The 16,984-nt window shown below is 52.8% G+C and overlaps 1 protein-coding gene across 1 annotated transcript in view; it reads right to left on the bottom strand.

The window, feature by feature from the left end:
• LOC138301831 (GATA zinc finger domain-containing protein 14-like) overlaps positions 1 to 14,061 on the bottom strand; it is a 47,355-nt gene extending 33,294 nt beyond the window's left edge. Inside the window, exon 1 of the mRNA XM_069242329.1 lies at positions 13,878 to 14,061. Coding sequence (XP_069098430.1) covers positions 13,878 to 14,061 — 184 coding nt within the window. The remainder of the gene's footprint in view (positions 1 to 13,877) is intronic.
• Between the last annotated feature and the right edge of the window lie 2,923 nt (positions 14,062 to 16,984).

Below are 16,984 nucleotides of genomic sequence, written 5' to 3'. Positions count from 1 at the left end.
GCTTCCCTTGGGTGTTGACGTGTGTGCATGCTGGTCTGTAGGTGTGCTTGGGATGGGCTGGGGTACAGGGGATTGGGTCTGGGTGGAGGAGGTTGGAGGGGGGAGGCTAGACACAGGGACAATGGCTGTCATCAGTGCTGAGGCCAGAGATTGCAGGGTTCCCTGAAGGGCAGCCTGACCAGAATGAATGCCCTCCAGGAATGCATTACCATGTTGCAACTCTCTTTCTACACCCTGGATGGCATTCACAATGGTAGACTGCCCAACAGTGAGTGACCTGAGGAGGTCAATGGCCTCCTCACTGAGGGCAGCAGGGGTGACTGGGGCAGGGCCTGAGGTGACTGGGGCGAAGGTGATGCCCACCCTCCTGGGTGAGCGGACACGGGGCGAACGCTGAGGGGCTGCTGGGAGGGCAGTACTGGTAGGGGAGGTGGCGGCTGTACCTGTAGAAGTGGGGCGCGCAGATGGTGCCGCCACCACAATGGAGCTCCCATCGGCAGACGAGTCCATGTCGCTGCTTGGTGATCCGGTGGCCGACGTGAAGCTCACCTCACCCTCCGTCCCACTGGTGCATTCTGAGTCCGTGGTGTGGCCCTCCATGGCCATGTGGGATGCAGCTCCCTCGTGCTCCGGTGCCACTGTACCTCCGCCTGATGATGCTGATGCACAAAAGAACAGGGAAAGCACAAAAAGGGGGAGAGAGAAGAAGAACAGGTTGAGTGCATGGCATACCGCTACCGTTGGCGGACAAGACAGACACAGCATCCCCCTGCACTCTGCCGTGCTCCTGGCCTCTGGAGATGCAATTCCTGGGATCTGGACTACATGGCTATGGTGGACATCTGCACACATGGATGCCACAGGGGCATCTATACCTGTACTTTGCACTCAACTGCGGTGGGGTAGAGTGCCACATGGGCTGCATTACTGAGGGGCCTAGTCTACGTATTTCTGACTGGCCTAGGTACACACACAGGCCTCCTCCCCCACCCAGACCCCTCCACTGCGCGTAAATTCCGCAGAATGAGGTTGTACTCACCCCCTTGTGTCTGCTGTGATGCCCTCAAGCGCCCATCCAACTCAGGGTAGGCAACCGCCAGGATCCGGAACATCAGGGGGGTGATGGTGCGACGGGCACCCCTCCCACGTTGGGAGGCCATCCCCAGCTGAGCCTCCGCCGTCTTCTTGCTGCAGCGGCGAATGTCCTCCCATCTTTTCCGGCAGTGGGTGCCCCGTCTCTGGTGGGCCCCCAGGGTCCGGACTTCCTTGGCGATGGCATGCCAAATGTCCCTCTTCTGGTGGGCGCTGACCTACATGACATGCACAAGGGAATAAGAGAAGTTATTACCAACTGCACCATCGATGTAAGTGTCCCCCCTCCCTACCCTTGCCATGTGGCACATGCATTCATGATCCCTGAACTCTGCCCCCTTCCCTCTTACAAACAGCCCTCTCCACCCAGGACTAGCCCATACAACGTGCTCCCTGTGTACTTACCTGTTGGTCTGGAGGACCGTAGAGTAGCGTATACTGGGGGAGGACCGCGTCTACTAGTTTCTCCAACTCCTGTGCAGTGAAGGCAGGGGCCCTTTCCCCAGACGCAGCAGCCATCGTTGCTTCCAGACCGAGGTCACAGCAGCACTTGCAGTGTAGGTCCTCTCCTGTCGAAGATCAGGTATCTAGTGATTGAACAGATAGAAAATGGCGGTGACGTTCGCGGCGGTGACGTCCGCGGCGGTGCGTATCATCACCGCCGGCACACTTGTTCATTGGCTCCTGGGACCCATAGGGTCCGATGTTAACCAATGCAGCATTGCGCCGTGGTCTACGACCGCCTACCGCGACGGTGTGCAACGGCAACGCAGTTACCCCACAATCCCTTTGTCCCAGTGTAGAGGTCAGGCAGCTGTCATTTCAGGGACCCACATGGCTTCATTTACTTCTGCGTCACACATAGCTAGGCCTACACTCAACACACATACAGGAAGGGTTTTGTGTTTGGTGTCGTCTTCTGTGTCACTGTGGGTACATACCTTGCTTAAAATTGACTCTGTGGTGGCTGTTGTCCTTCCTAGGCGCCGTCAGCTGGGACAGTTGAGAAGATGGCGGAATCCTCCTGTGTACCGACCGCTGGTGGACCTGTTGACAATGGAGAAGCGACATATAATCGTAACCAACCGGTTTGACCGTGCCACAATCCAGCAACTATGTACACAGTTGGAGCCAGACCTGATGTCACCAATCCGCCATCCCACTGGAATCCCCCCTGACGTGCAGGTGCTGTCAGTGCTCCATTTCCTTGCAAGTGGCTCTTTTCAGACAACAGTGGCCATGGCATCAGGGATGTCCCAGCCTATGTATTCCAACGTCCTGTCCAGAGTATTGTCTGCCCTGCTGAAACACGTAAGGAGATACATCATTTTCCCTGAGGTGGAAGATTTGGCTACAGTGAAAGGTGACTTCTATGCCCTTAGACATATGCCCAACATCATAGGTGCTATTGATGGCACCCATGTAGCTCTGGCCCCCTCCACAGGAGTGAACAGGTGTACAGGAACCGGAAGAGTTATCATTTGATAAATGCACAGATGGTATGTTTGGCAGACCAGTACATCTCCCAGGTGAATGCTATATTCCCTGGCTCAGTGCATGACGCCTACATCCTGCGGAATAGCAGCATCCCTGATATGATTGGTCAACTCCAGAGGCACCATGTGTGGCTATTAGGGGACTCTGGTTACCCCAACCTGTCATGGCTATTGACCCTAGTGAGGAATCCCAGGACCAGGGCAGAGGAACGCTACAATGAGGCCCATGGGCGGACTAGGAGGGTGATCGAACGCATATTCGGCCTCCTGAAGGCCAGGTTCAGGTGCCTCCACATGACAGGTGGTTCTCTATTCTACTCACCGAAGAAGGTGTGCCAGATCATCATCGCCTGCTCAATGCTTCACAATCTTGCATTGCGACGGCAGGTGCCTTTTCTGCAGGAGGATGGTCCAGATGACGGTGTTGTGGCAGCTGTGGAGCCTGTGGAGCCTGTGGACAGTGATGAGAAGGAAGCTGAGGAAGAAGACAACGACAACAGGGAGTCAGTCATACAGCAATATTTCCAGTGACACACAGGTGAGAACATTTTCTTTTTTACCATTACATTCACTGTAACATGTCTTCCTCTAGCCTGTGTGTAATTCCATTGCATTATCTGGTAACTGAGTTGTTCCTTTCCATTATGGTTTCACAGGTGTGGTTACCAACGTGTGTCATCTGTTTGCATCCTTCAGGGACTTGTGATGTATGACATAGGTATGTTGCCTTTACAAGTAGGAACGCATTTTGACACTGTCATGGATAATACATATTACCAAATCATAGACTGACTCAACATTGTTTTGTGGTACAAGGGTGTTTATTGAAGTGCTCGAAAATGGAGGGGGGTTGTAAAATGGTGAGGGGTGATGGTGGAGGAATGTCCATGGCAGAGTCCAGTCTATTAGTCTCACAGGTGCACTGCCCATATGGGCATAGGTAGTGGAGCTGGGGCAGTTTAAGTATGGACAGGGTTACAAAGTGGGGCAGTGGGAGGACAATCAGGGTGGCCTCATTTCCAGGCGGGGGACTTGCCATCTTGCTCTGTCCTGTTCCTGGATCTCAGGGCCCGCTTGCGTGGTGGTTGTCCGTCTGCAGGGGGTGGGGTGCTGGTGTGCTGGTCCTGTGGCGGGGCGTCCTGTCCACTAGCGCCGGCGGAGGTGGTGGGCAGTTCATCGTCCTGGCTAGTGTCAGGGGCCCCTTGGAGTACCACGGTGTCCCTCAAGGTCTGCTGTATGTCCTTCAGCACCCCTACGATGGTGCCCAAGGCGGAGCTGATGGTCCTGAGCTCCTCCCTGAACCCCAAATACTGGTCCTCCTGCAGGCGCTGGGTCTCCTGAAACTTGACCAGGACTGTCGCCATCGTCTCCTGGGAGTGGTGGTATGCTCCCATGATGGACGATAGGGCCTCATGGAGAGTGGGTTCCCTTGGCCTATCCGCCCCCTGTCGCACAGCAGCCCTCCCAGTTCCCCTGTGTTCCTGTGCCTCCGTCCTCTGGACCGTGTGCCCACTACCACTGCCCCCAGGTCCCTGTTGTTGTTGGGGTGGTGGGTTATCCTGGGTTCCCTGTAGTGGTGGACACACCACTGATTGACCTGTCCTTGGTACGGAGGTTTGGGCCCGCAGGGTGGATGCTGTGCTGGTGTTACCAGAGGGTGGAAGGTCAGTGTTGGGCTGTGCCTGTGCAAGGGGAACCGACTGTCCCGAGGCCCACGATGGTCCGGGCTGGTCATCAGGATCCAGTAGGGCAGAGCTGCTATTGTCACTGTGGGCCTCTGCTGTGGGTGGAGTGGAGTTGTCTGGACCCTCCGGTGTGGTGACGGTCCTTCGTGATCCTGCAGGGGCATAAGGGCATGATTATTGCATGTGTGTGTGTCATGGTGTGCAATTGGTGGGTGACCGTGTACCCCAGTGCAAGCATTCCTGTGTGGGGGTTGGGTGATGATGGTTGGGGGGGTGTTGCGGGTATGTGCAGTGAGCATGCTTTAGTGCTGGGTGTCCATGCTTAGTTGTGTCATGCAGGGCTTGGTGTTGGGATGTCTGGTTTGTGTTATGAGTACATTAGTGAGGAGTTTGAGTGATAGGGGAGGGGAGGGAGTGAGGGTGGGGGTGTGTGATAGCATGCAGGTAGGGTGGGGGATCTGATAGTTAAGATTTGACTTACCAGTGTCCATTCCTCCACCGACTCCTCCGAGGCCCTCTGGATGCATGATGGTCAAGACTTGCTCCTCCCATGTTGTTAGTTGTGGGGGAGGAGGTAGGGGTCCGCCGCCAGTCCGCTGAACCGCGATGTTGTGCCTGGAGACCGCTGAACGCACCTTCCCCTGTAGGTCGTTCCACCTCTTCCTGATGTCCTCCCGATTTCTTGGATGCTGTCCCACAGCGTTGACCCTGTCGACTATTCTGCGCCATAGCTCCATCTTCCTGGCTATGGATGTGTGCTGCACCTGTGAGACAAATAGCTGTGGCTCTACCCGGATGATTTCCTCCACCATTACCCTGAGCTCCTCCTCGGAAAAGCGGGGGTGTCTTTGGTGTGACATGGGGTGGTGTGGGTGATGTGTGGGGTGGTGTATGTGTTGATGAGTGTGGTGATGTGTAGTGGTGTGTGGTGTTTTGTGCGTGGATGTTGTGTGGGTGATGGTGTTGTGTGCCTCTGTGTGGTAGGATTGTCTAATCTGTGCTGTCTCTCTGGCCTCTGTGATTAATTTTTGGTCGCAGGGGTTTGTGTGTGATGTGGGTGTGTGTTTTATATTGGGTTGGGTGTGTGGGAGTGTTGTTTGTATGTGTATCAGGTGTGTGTATTTTGAAATGTCCAATGTGGCGGTGTTTTGGAGATGTGTATGTATTTTGAGCGCGGCGGTGTGTACCGCCAATGGAATACCACGTTTGAAAGACCGCTGCGTGGATTCGTGGGTCGTAATAGCATGGGCGTGTTTCTGTTGGCGTGGAGGTGGAGGTTTTGTTTTCGCCAGTATCACTGACCTTTGGTGTGGCGGACTTGTGTGGGTGTCTGAATTTCAGCGGATTCCGATATGTGGGTCATAATAGCTGTGGGGGAATTCCGCGGCGGTGTATTGGCGGTCTTCTGCATGGCGGTAAGCGCCTTTTACCGCCAATGTTGTAATGACCCCCATAATGTCGGTACAACAGGGCAGAAGCAGTGCAAGATTCCGTTTTACATAGATCAAGTGCAGCCCAGACAGCTACAGTGCAAGATATCCTTATGTATAGACCAGGTATTGCACAAATAGCAGTAGTGCAAGCTTCCCTCACACATAGAAAATGTGTAACAGCAGAGCAGTGAAAGCGTATTTTCCACAGATACAGTACTGGCAGCAGCAGGGAACAAGCAGGGGCGTAACTTGATCAGTAAGATTTGGAGGGGTGGGGTGAACTTCAGATTTCCCAATAATGTAAAAATAAATTATACGACAAGCAGGGCGCATAAGAGGGGCCTAAGGGCCCTTTAGTTATATACAAAGCTACTGGAATTATGTGGCAGAAAGGATCAAAATATGTGTTAGGGTTGACCAATGAATGTGGCAAAAGAAGTCCAGTTATACATTTACAATGCCAATAGCTCCAACTGAAGTAGATGCGAGACCTATTGCATTGTAAATGCTTGTTTAGCTCTGGGTGAGCTCGTTTTCCTGTTGTCTGACTTCAGCTGACCAGTACTCAGAGTATTTGCACGATTCGGCCACTGGAGAGCACAGTGCCTCAAACTCAGCACACTTGCGGGGTTTGTCCCGATGGTTGTTAGTGTGTTGTTGGGTCTGACTACAACTTCTGCTTTGGAAAATATCGTCCGGTCAGTGAAGTGACCCTCAATGGGCTGTTGAATCTTGGATTGTGGCAGAGTGGTACCTCCACTCTGGAGGAAGGTCATGGCGATTGGTTAAGCCAGGAGATCGTCTGGGTTTCGTGAGGTGTGTCTGTTTACCAGCTTCACCGCAGCAGCGACTGTTGGGTCCTGGGTGCAGCAGGCAGGGTTTGGAGCCATTTCCTTGTGCAGCAGGTCCACAGTTAACCTGCCTTGGATCTTCTTTTTGCTGCGCTTCTTTGTGTTCTTCGATTCTGATTTCTTGTTCAAGTGATCCCCACTAAATAACTGATTTTAGTGGGTGTTTTAGGTGGAACCTAGTAGTATCTGATGGGACACCTATCCTTGGGTGGCTACACCCACAACAGTGACTACTTCCTGTGGGAAGGGTCACTTCGCTAATTCTAATCAGCAATTTTTTTCCATCTAAGATGGAAGAAAATTAAATGGAGGGTCCACCTCACAGGCAACACCTTATGGGTGGTGCATGCCAGGTGGGGCCACTCCTCCTACCATTTGTGTGGTTTCCCACCTTTGCTCCCACCAAAAATGGAGGTTTGCAAAGGGGGAAGCCGTCTGCTGCTAGTACCAGGCCTGGGGGTTGAGTTTCAAGGGCGGTAGCCTTCTGAAGCTCACCACCAGGGTAGTGTGCATTCCTGAGGGAGGAGGTGTTAGGTCCTCCACCCAGGAAGGGCATTGTTTTACAAACCAGAGGGACAGGGCTCTCCCCCAAGGTTTAAATATTGGCTGTCTGGAGGTGGCAGGCTGGATAGAACCAGTTAGCAACCATGCCAGGATAGTTAGCTTTGCAGGGGGCATCTCTAAGGTGACCCCTTGGTGCATTTAGGGATAAATCCAATACTGGTACCAGTTTGGATTTATCATTCTGAGTTGCTTGATACCAAACAACCCAGGGTTGAGAGTGGCCATCATGTAGCTGGGAATCTCATGTTGACCAGTGTCCAGCACATGTATTTAAATGGCTGCTCTGTTCACTGACTATGTTTGGCAAGGATACAGTGAGGGCATATTGCTCATGCAGCTATGCCCTCACATAGAGTATGGTGCACCCTGCCTTAGGGCTGGAAAGCCTGCTAGGGGGGTAACGTATCCATAACATATGCAGTGTAGGGAGGACAGGGCACACAGAGAGTGTGCCATGTCGAGTTTGTATTTTAGGTTTCCACCAGAACACTCTGGGCATTTGGATAAATGGTCTTTGAGGGTGGCACAATCCGCGCTGCTGCCCCCAGGGGCTTACCTATAGTACCCCATGCCCTGGGTACCTAAGTACCTTTTACTAGGGACTTATAGTGGGAGCTAAAGGTGTATACAATTACTTTTACAATGTTTACAATGTTTTAGGGAAAGAACACTGGCACTGGGTACCTGGTTAGCAGGATCCCAGTGTCCACCAATCCAAGTTGCATTCAGAACCCAGGCAAAAAGTGTGGGGGTTGTAGGAAAGTACCATCTTGCCTGGCATGTTACCCCCATTTTTAGATGAATGTAAGTTTGTTTTTGCCTCTCTCACTGGGATCCTGCTAGCCAGGGGCCCAGTGCAACCTGGCATGGTTGCTAACTGGTTCTATCCAGCCTGCCACCTCCAGACAGCCAATATTTAAACCTTGGGGGAGAGCCCTGTCCCTCTGGTTTGTAAAACAATGCCCTTCCTGGGTGGAGGACCTAACACCTCCTCCCTCAGGAATGCACACTACCCTGGTGGTGAGCTTCAGAAGGCTACCGCCCTTGAAACTCAACCCCCAGGCCTGAGCTCATAGTTTGTGGCCTGAATGTGTGTATCTGTGTAGAGACTAACTGTGTCACTGAGGCTCTGCCTACCAGAACCTCTGTGCTTATGCTCTCTTTGCCTTTAAAATTGTCACTATAGGCTAGTGACCATTTTCACGAATTCTAATTGGCACACTGGAACACCCTTATAATTCCCTAGTTTATGGTACCTAGGTTGCCAGGGTATTGGGGTTCCAGGAGATCCCTATGGGCTGCAGCATTTCTTTTGCCACCCATAGGGAGCTCAGACAAATCTTACACAGGACTGCCACTGAGTGATAGAACGCACACGTTATTTCACAGCCATTTTCACTGCACTTATGTAACTTATAAGTCACCTATATGTCTAGCCTTCCCTTGCTGAAGGTTAGGTGCAAGGGCACCAAGTGTGAGGGTGCCCTTGCACTAGCAAAGGTGCCCCCACATAGTTCAGGGCCATTTTTCTGGACTTTGTGAGTGTGGGGACACCATTACAGGTGTTCACTACATATAGGTCAATACCTATACGAAGCTTCACCATGGTAATTCTGAATATGGCCATGTAACATGTCTAAGATCATGGAATTGTCCCCCTATGCCAAATCTGGTATTGGGGTGCCACTTCCATGCATCCCTGGGGCTCCACTATGGACCTCGGGTAGTGCCAAACCATCTCTCTGGGGTTTTCTCTGCACCTACAGCTGCTGCCAACCCACAGACAGGGTTCTGCCCTCCTGACCACTCCCCTGTCCATCACCACCCCAGTGGTGGTGCCCAGAGCTCCTCCAGTGTGTCCCAGGCCTCTGCCATCTTGAATCCAGCCGTGTGAGGGCACTCTGGAGGCCTCTGAGTGGCCACTGCCAGCAGGTGAAGTCAGAGACTCCTCCTGACAGGTGCTTACCTAACTAGGTGGCCAATCCTCCTCTGAGGGCTATTTAGGGTCTCTCCTGTGGGCTTTTCCTCAGATAATGACTTGCAAGAATTCATCAGAGTTCCTCTGCACCTCTCTCTTCAACTTCTGCCAAGGATCGACCGCTGACTGCTCAGGACGCCTGCAAAACTGCAACAAAGTAGCAAGAAGACTACCAGTGACCAGTGAAGTCGAAGAGGGAAGTGCAGAGGAACTTTGGTGAACTCTTGTATTCGTTATCTGAGGAATAGCCCAGAGGAGAGACCCTAAATAACCAGAAAAGGAGGTTTGGCTACCAAGAAAAGAGGCTTGGCTACTGAAAGAGGTAATCACCTATCAGGAGGGGTCTCTGACGTCACCTGCTGGCACTGGCCACTCAGAGCAATCCATTGTGCCCCAACACCTCTGAATCCAAGATGGCAGAGGTCTGGGACACACTGGAGGAGCCCTGGGCACCTCCCCTGGGAGGTACTGGTCACTCCCCTTTCCTTTGTCCAGTTTTGCACCAGAGCAGGGTTGGGGGATCCCTGAACCGGTGTAGACTGGCTTATGCAGAGATGGTCACCATCTGTGCCCATCAAAGCATTTCCAGAAGCTGGAGGAGGCTACTCCTCCCCAGCCCTTCACACCTATTTCCAAAGGGAGAGGGTGTAACACCCTCTCTCAGAGGAAATCCTTTGTTTTCCCTTCCTGGGACTGGGCTGCCCAGACCCCAGATGGGCAGAAACCTGTCTGAGGGGTTGGCAGCAGCTGCAGTGGAAACCTCGGAAAGGCAGTTTGGCAATACCCGTTTTCTGTGCTAGAGACCCGGGGGATCATGGAATGGTCCCCCCAATACCAGAATGATATTGAGGGGGGCAATTCCATGATCTTAGACATGTTACATGGCCATGTTCAGAGTTACCATTGTGATGCTACACATAGGTAGGTAGGCACTCACAAAGTTCGGGGAATGTGCCCTGAACAATGTTGGGGCATCTTGGCTAGTGCCAGGCTGCCCACACACTAAGTAACTTGGCACCTAACCTTCACTAAGTGAGGGTTAGAGATATAGGTGACTTATAAGTTAGTTATGTGCAGTGCAAAATGGCTGTGAAATAACGTGGACGTTATTTCACTCAGGCTGCACTGGCAGGCCTGTGTAAGAATTGTCTGAGCTCCCTATGGGTGGCAAAAGAAATGCTGCAGCCCATAGGGATCTCCTGGAACCCCAATACCCTGGGGACCTAGGTACCATATACAAGGGAATTATGAGGGTGTTCCAGTGTGCCAATGAGAATTGGTGAAATGGTCACTAGCCTGCAGTGACAATTGTGAAAGCAGAGAGAGCATAACCACTGAGGTTCTGGTTAGCAGAGCCTCAGTGAGACAGTTGGGCACCACACAGGGAACACATACAGGGCATACATTATGAGCACTGGGGTCCAGCCTAGCAGGATCCCAGTGACACATGGGCAAAAACAAACATACATATAGTGAAAATGGGGGTAACATGCCAGGCAAGATGGTACTTTCCTACACTTGCCCACCAACCAGGGAAGGCTGAGTCTCACAGACCAGGAGTTCAGGGCACTGGCTGAATAGTTCCTCAACAGCATTGAGGAGCAGATTGACAAAACACTCAGCCACACAACAACAGCAAAGATGCACTTGAGAGAGGACGGGCGGATTAACTCCTGGGCGCACCACTGACACACAGGAGCTGCTAACGATCAGAGCCTCGCAGGACCATGCAAGGGTACTTCTCTGGCATTCAAACAAGATTGAGCTGCAACTTGACTTGATCCAGTCCCCGGCTACACACCTACTCAATATCAGAGCCAAAGTAATGTACCTGGAGAGTCACTTCACTGCAACAAAGAAGGGAGCTCAACGTTCCTGCTCCCCAATTATCGACAAGCTAAGCTCCCTACCCAATATACTGAGTAATCTAGTCGTAGTAGTCAAGGTGACAGCGAGAAGAGACAAAACTGTAGGGGCAACATCACCCCCAAATGTGCAAACCAGTCCAACCAGCCCAAGGCCTAGGTCCAGATACAGCAGAATCAACGGCAACTCCAGGCAGCCCTTCCCAAATGTCTCCTGGGGAAAATTGCTTATCCTCAGATACCCTCCCCTCCCCAAGTAGGGACATAAAGCCCTGTAAGTAAAAACTGTAACCGAAAGTTGAAGCAGTCACCACCAATCATGGTGACACAACACAATAAAGCAACTCCCCCTCAAAGCCCACTCAAGTTTGGGCCGTACAACGACAGAGAAGAAGAAACTAAAAAAGCAAGCGTGGAAACAAAGAAGTCAAACGATATGGGACAAAAGGCACAAAACAAATACTGCCCGAAGTACTGGAAGTAAGTGGCACAGCAAAGCTCTTCCCAGTTTTTCAGACCCACACAACACAAAAAGGCCAGCAACAAGAATGAGAGACAGAATTGCTGCCAGACCCTTACAGAGGGAAGGGAAAGCCACATTCAAAGCACAAATACTAACATTTGGCACACTCAGGTAATCACAACCGGCCCTATCAACACATAGCAGCAAGAAAGATAATCCCCCAGGGAGGAGGGCACAGCAGCAGCCACTTGGACTATTCTACCACCAGAAATAGAAAAAGAGGTCCCGCGGATATACCAGGGGGTCGAGGGGGGCTCAGAAAGCCTCCCTGGATCAAAGAATCCAAGATCTAGGGCTTGTCCAAAAACAATCCTAGTCAGGATGACAGCAGCCTGCTCCAGCAAGGAGGGCGCAATGGAGTACTCTAGCCCACACAGCATACAGGAAAGTTATCCCGATCCGCAAACTGGCACAAGGAGTGCACACCAACCACAGCTCATAGACTCAGCCCCATTGGGGGCGGTTGGCCAGCTATAGCCAGCTACAAGAGAGTAAAGGGGACTAGCACAGGGCCCCAGAGGGGGGCGGCTGGGAAGCCATAGACAGCTACAGGAGGGGGTAAGGAGGACTGGCAGAGGGCTCCAGAGGGGGTGGGTGGGCAGCCATATTCATCGACAGAAGGGGTAAGGGGGACTGGCAGAGGGCCCCTGAAAGGGGGGTGGGCAGTCATAGCCAGCTACAGGAGTGGTAAGGGGGACTGGAAGAGTTCCCCAGAGGGGGGGGCAGGTGGGCAGCCATAGCCAACTACAGGAGGGGTAAGGGGGACTGGCAGAGGGCCCCATAGGGGGGTAGGTGGGCAGCCATAGCCAGTTACAGCAGGTTAAGGGGGACTGGCAGAGGGCCAGAGTGGGGGGTAGATGGGCAGCTAAAGATCCCTGCCAGTTACAGAAGGTTAAGTGGGACTGGCAGAGGTTGCCATGGGGGCGGGAGGGCAGCCATAGCCAGCTATAGGGGTGTAAGGGAGACTGGCAGAGGGCCCCAGAAGGGCAGTGGACAGCCATATCCAGTTACAGCAGGGTAAAGGGGACTGGCAGCGGGCCCAAGGGGAGGGCGGGGGGCAGCCATATCCCATTATAGGAGGGGTAAAGGGGACTGGCAGATGACCCCAGAGGGGTGCGGGTGGGCAGCCATAGCCAGCTACAGGGGATAAAGGGGACTGGCAGAGGGCCCCAGAGGGGGTGGGTGGGCATCCATAGCCAGCTACAGGAGTGGTAAGGGGGAGTGGCAGAGGGCCCCAGAGGGGGGCAGTGGTCAGCCATAGCCAACTACAGGGTGAGTAAAGGGGACTGGCAGAGGGCACCATAGTGGGTGAGTGGGCACCCATAGCCAGCTACAGAGGGTAAGGGGGACTGGCAGAGGGGCCCAGTAGCGACGGCTGGGCAGCCATAGCCAGTTACAGCAGGTTAAGGGGGACTGACAGAGGGCCCGAGTGGGGGCAGGTGGGCAGCCAAAGATCCCTCCAGTTACAGAAGGTTAAGTGGGACTGGCAGAGGTCCTCATGGGGGCGGGAGGGCAGCCATAGCCAGCTACAGGAGGGTAAGGGGTACTGGGAGAGGGGCCCAGTAGGGACTGGTGGGCAGCCATAGCCAGCTATAGGAGGTTACGGGGGATTGGCAGAGGGAGCCAATCACATGAGGGAATTGAGGCTTGTGAATTAGCCCACAGTCAGTGCGTATTCAATATAAGACTAAGGGTCAGCTCTCATATTTGTAACTAGCTCCAGTGACAGCCTTCCGACGGCACAACAACAGCCCCCAGTGGGGCACAAGTAGAACAGATCTTCACAAAGGTTGTAATTCATCCACCAAGACTCCCAAAGCTTGCTTGATTTTCTGGCGATCTAAGAAAGTCATATCCCTATGACCTTTGAACTTCATGAGGAGATGGAAACTTTAAAGTCGTACCCAATGACCACTTTGAAGGTCTGGGGCCTCCTGTTAGAAATTGCTACTTAGTTTGCATATTTCTGAACTTAAGCATCTACAACACAAAGATGGTGCATGGCTCCAGAACACGACAACTCGCAAGAGAGTAGCCCTGCAGGGTTGCACTAGAAGAGACACAGGCCTAGCAGTGTGAAGGTGTTTGGTGGGGAGGCCTGAGCATTGTGCACCCCTCACCTTCTACTGTCCTTGTGCATCCTTCACCGTCTGCTGTCCTTGTACACCCATCACCTTCTGCTGACCTTGTGCACCCATGACCTTCTCCTGTCCTTCTGTACCCCTCACCTTCTGCTGTCCTTGTACACCCATCAACTTCTGCTGTCCTTCTGTACCCCTCACATTCCGCTGTCCTTGTGTGCCCATCAACTTCTGCCATCCTTGTGCACCATCACCTTCTGCTGTCCTTGTGCACCTCTTACCGTCTGCTGTCCTTGTGTGCCCATCAACTTCTGCCATCCTTGTGCACCATCACCTTCTGCTGTCCTTGTACACCCATCACCTTCTGCTGACCTTGTGCACCAATGACCTTCTCCTGTCCTTCTGTACCCCTCACCTTCTGCTGTCCTTGTACACCCATCAACTTCTGCTGTCCTTCTGTACCCCTCACCTTCTGCTGTCCTTGTGTGCCCATCAACTTCTGCCATCCTTGTGCACCACCACCTTCTGCTGTCCTTGTGCACCCATCACCTTCTGCTGACCTTGTGCACCCATCACCTTCTGCTGTCCTTGTACACCCATCAACTTCTGCTGTCCTTGTGCACCCATCACCTTCTCCTGTCCTTGTGCACCCTTCACCTTCTGCTGACCTTGTGCACCCATCACCTTCTGCTGTCCTTGTGCACCCATCACCTTCTGCTGACCTTGTGCAGCCATCACCTTCTGCTGTCCTTGTACACCCATCAAATTCTGCTGTCCTTCTGTACCCCTCACCTTCTGCTGTCCTTGTGCACCCATCAACTTCTCCTATCCTGGTGCATCCATCACCTTCTGCTGACCGTGTGCACCCATCACCTTCTGCTGTCCTTGTGCACTCATCGCCTTCTGCTGTCCTTGTGCACCTGTCACCTCCTGTGCACCCATCACCTTCTGCTGTCCTTGTGCACCCATCACCTTCTGCTGTCCTTGTGCACCCATCAACTTCTGCAGTCCTTGCGCACCCATCACCTTCTCCTGTCCTTGTGCACCCATCAACTTCTGCAGTCCTTGTGCACCCATCACCTTCTGCTGTCCTTGTGCACCCATCACCTTCTCCTGTCCTTGTGCACCCATCACCTTCTGCTGTCCTTGTGCACCCATCACCTTCTCTTGTCCTTGTGCACCCTTCGCCTTCTGCGGCCTGTGTGCACATTTCTCCTTCTCCTTCTCCTGACCTTGTGCACCCATCACCTTCTCCTGTCCTTCTTTACCCCTCACTTTCTGCTGTCCCTGTACACCCATCAACTTCTGCTGTCCTTCTGTACCCCTCACCTTCTCCTGTCCTTGTGCACCCATCACCATCAACTGTTCTTTTGCACCAACCACCTTCTCCTATCCTTGTGCACCCATCACCTTCTCCTGTCCTTGTGCGCTATTCACCTTCTGCTGTCCTTGTGCACCCATCACCTTCTGCTGTCCTATTGCACCCATCACCTTCTGCTGTCCTTGTGCACCCATCACCTTCTGCTGACCTTGTGCACCAATGACCTTCTCCTGTCCTTCTGTACCCCTCACCTTCTGCTGTCCTTGTACACCCATCAACTTCTTCTGTCCTTCTGTACCCCTCACCTTCTGCTGTCCTTGTGTGCCCATCAACTTCTGCCATCCTTGTGCACCACCACCTTCTGCTGTCCTTTTGCACCCATCACCTTCTGCTGTCCTTGTGCACCCATCACCTTCTGCTGACCTTGTGCACCAATGACCTTCTCCTGTCCTTCTGTACCCCTCACCTTCTGCTGTCCTTGTACACCCATCAACTTCTGCTGTCCTTCTGTACCCCTCACCTTCTGCTGTCCTTGTGTGCCCATCAACTTCTGCCATCCTTGTGCACCATCACCTTCTGCTGTCCTTGTACACCCATCACCTTCTGCTGACCTTGTGCACCAATGACCTTCTCCTGTCCTTCTGTACCCCTCACCTTCTGCTGTCCTTGTACACCCATCAACTTCTGCTGTCCTTCTGTACCCCTCACCTTCTGCTGTCCTTGTGTGCCCATCAACTTCTGCCATCCTTGTGCACCACCACCTTCTGCTGTCCTTGTGCACCCATCACCTTCTGCTGACCTTGGGCACCCATCACCTTCTGCTGTCCTTTTACACCCATCAACTTCTGCTGTCCTTGTGCACCCATCACCTTCTCCTGTCCTTGTGCACCCTTCACCTTCTGCTGACCTTGTGCACCCATCACCTTCTGCTGTCCTTGTGCACCCATCACCTTCTGCTGACCTTGTGCAGCCATCACCTTCTGCTGTCCTTGTACACCCATCAAATTCTGCTGTCCTTCTGTACCCCTCACCTTCTGCTGTCCTTGTGCACCCATCAACTTCTCCTATCCTGGTGCATCCATCACCTTCTGCTGACCGTGTGCACCCATCACCTTCTGCTGTCCTTGTGCTCTCATCGCCTTCTGCTGTCCTTGTGCACCCATCACCTTCTGCTGTCCTTGTGCACCCATCAACTTCTGCAGTCCTTGCGCACCCATCACCTTCTCCTGTCCTTGTGCACCCATCAACTTCTGCAGTCCTTGTGCACCCATCACCTTCTGCTGTCCTTGTGCACCCATCACCTTCTCCTATCCTTGTGCACCCATCACCTTCTGCTGTCCTTGTGCACCCATCACCTTCTCTTGTCCTTGTGCACCCTTCGCCTTCTGCGGCCTGTGTGCACATTTCTCCTTCTCCTTCTCCTGACCTTGTGCACCCATCACCTTCTCCTGTCCTTCTTTACCCCTCACCTTCTGCTGTCCTTGTACACCCATCAACTTCTGCTGTCCTTCTGTACCCCTCACCTTCTCCTGTCCTTGTGCACCCATCATCATCTACTGTTCTTTTGCACCAACCACCTTCTCCTATCCTTGTGCACCCATCACCTTCTCCTGTCCTTGTGCGCTATTCACCTTCTGCTGTCCTTGTGCACCCATCACCTTCTGCTGTCCTTTTGCACCCATCACCTTCTGCTGTCCTTGTGCACCCATCAGCTTCTCTGGTCCTTGTGCAGCGTTCACTTTCTCCTGTTCTTGTGCACCATTCACCTTCTCCTGTCCTTGTGCACCATTCACCTTATCTGTTCCCTTGCACTGCACCCATCACCTTCTACTGGCCTCGTGCACCATTCACCTTCTAATGTCTTTGTGCACTGTTCACCTTTTACTGTCTGTTGTAATTTAGTTGTAATATTTTAGGTAGCAACATGTAATTACATATAGGCAGATTTTGTTAGATTAGAGGTTATGACATATTTAAATATAAGTGGTACGTTCCCCCCCCCCACCTTCCCTTTAGAATGGAATGTTCTGACTGTTAGGTAGAGGAGTTCACAATAGAATGTTGGGAGAGAGAGCTGAGAGAAGAGGAGATGTGA

The sequence above is a fragment of the Pleurodeles waltl genome, chromosome 6 (assembly GCF_031143425.1).
Source record: "Pleurodeles waltl isolate 20211129_DDA chromosome 6, aPleWal1.hap1.20221129, whole genome shotgun sequence".
In the NCBI taxonomy this organism is placed as follows: Eukaryota; Metazoa; Chordata; class Amphibia; order Caudata; family Salamandridae; genus Pleurodeles; species Pleurodeles waltl.
This window is presented reverse-complemented; position numbering and strand designations above follow the sequence as displayed.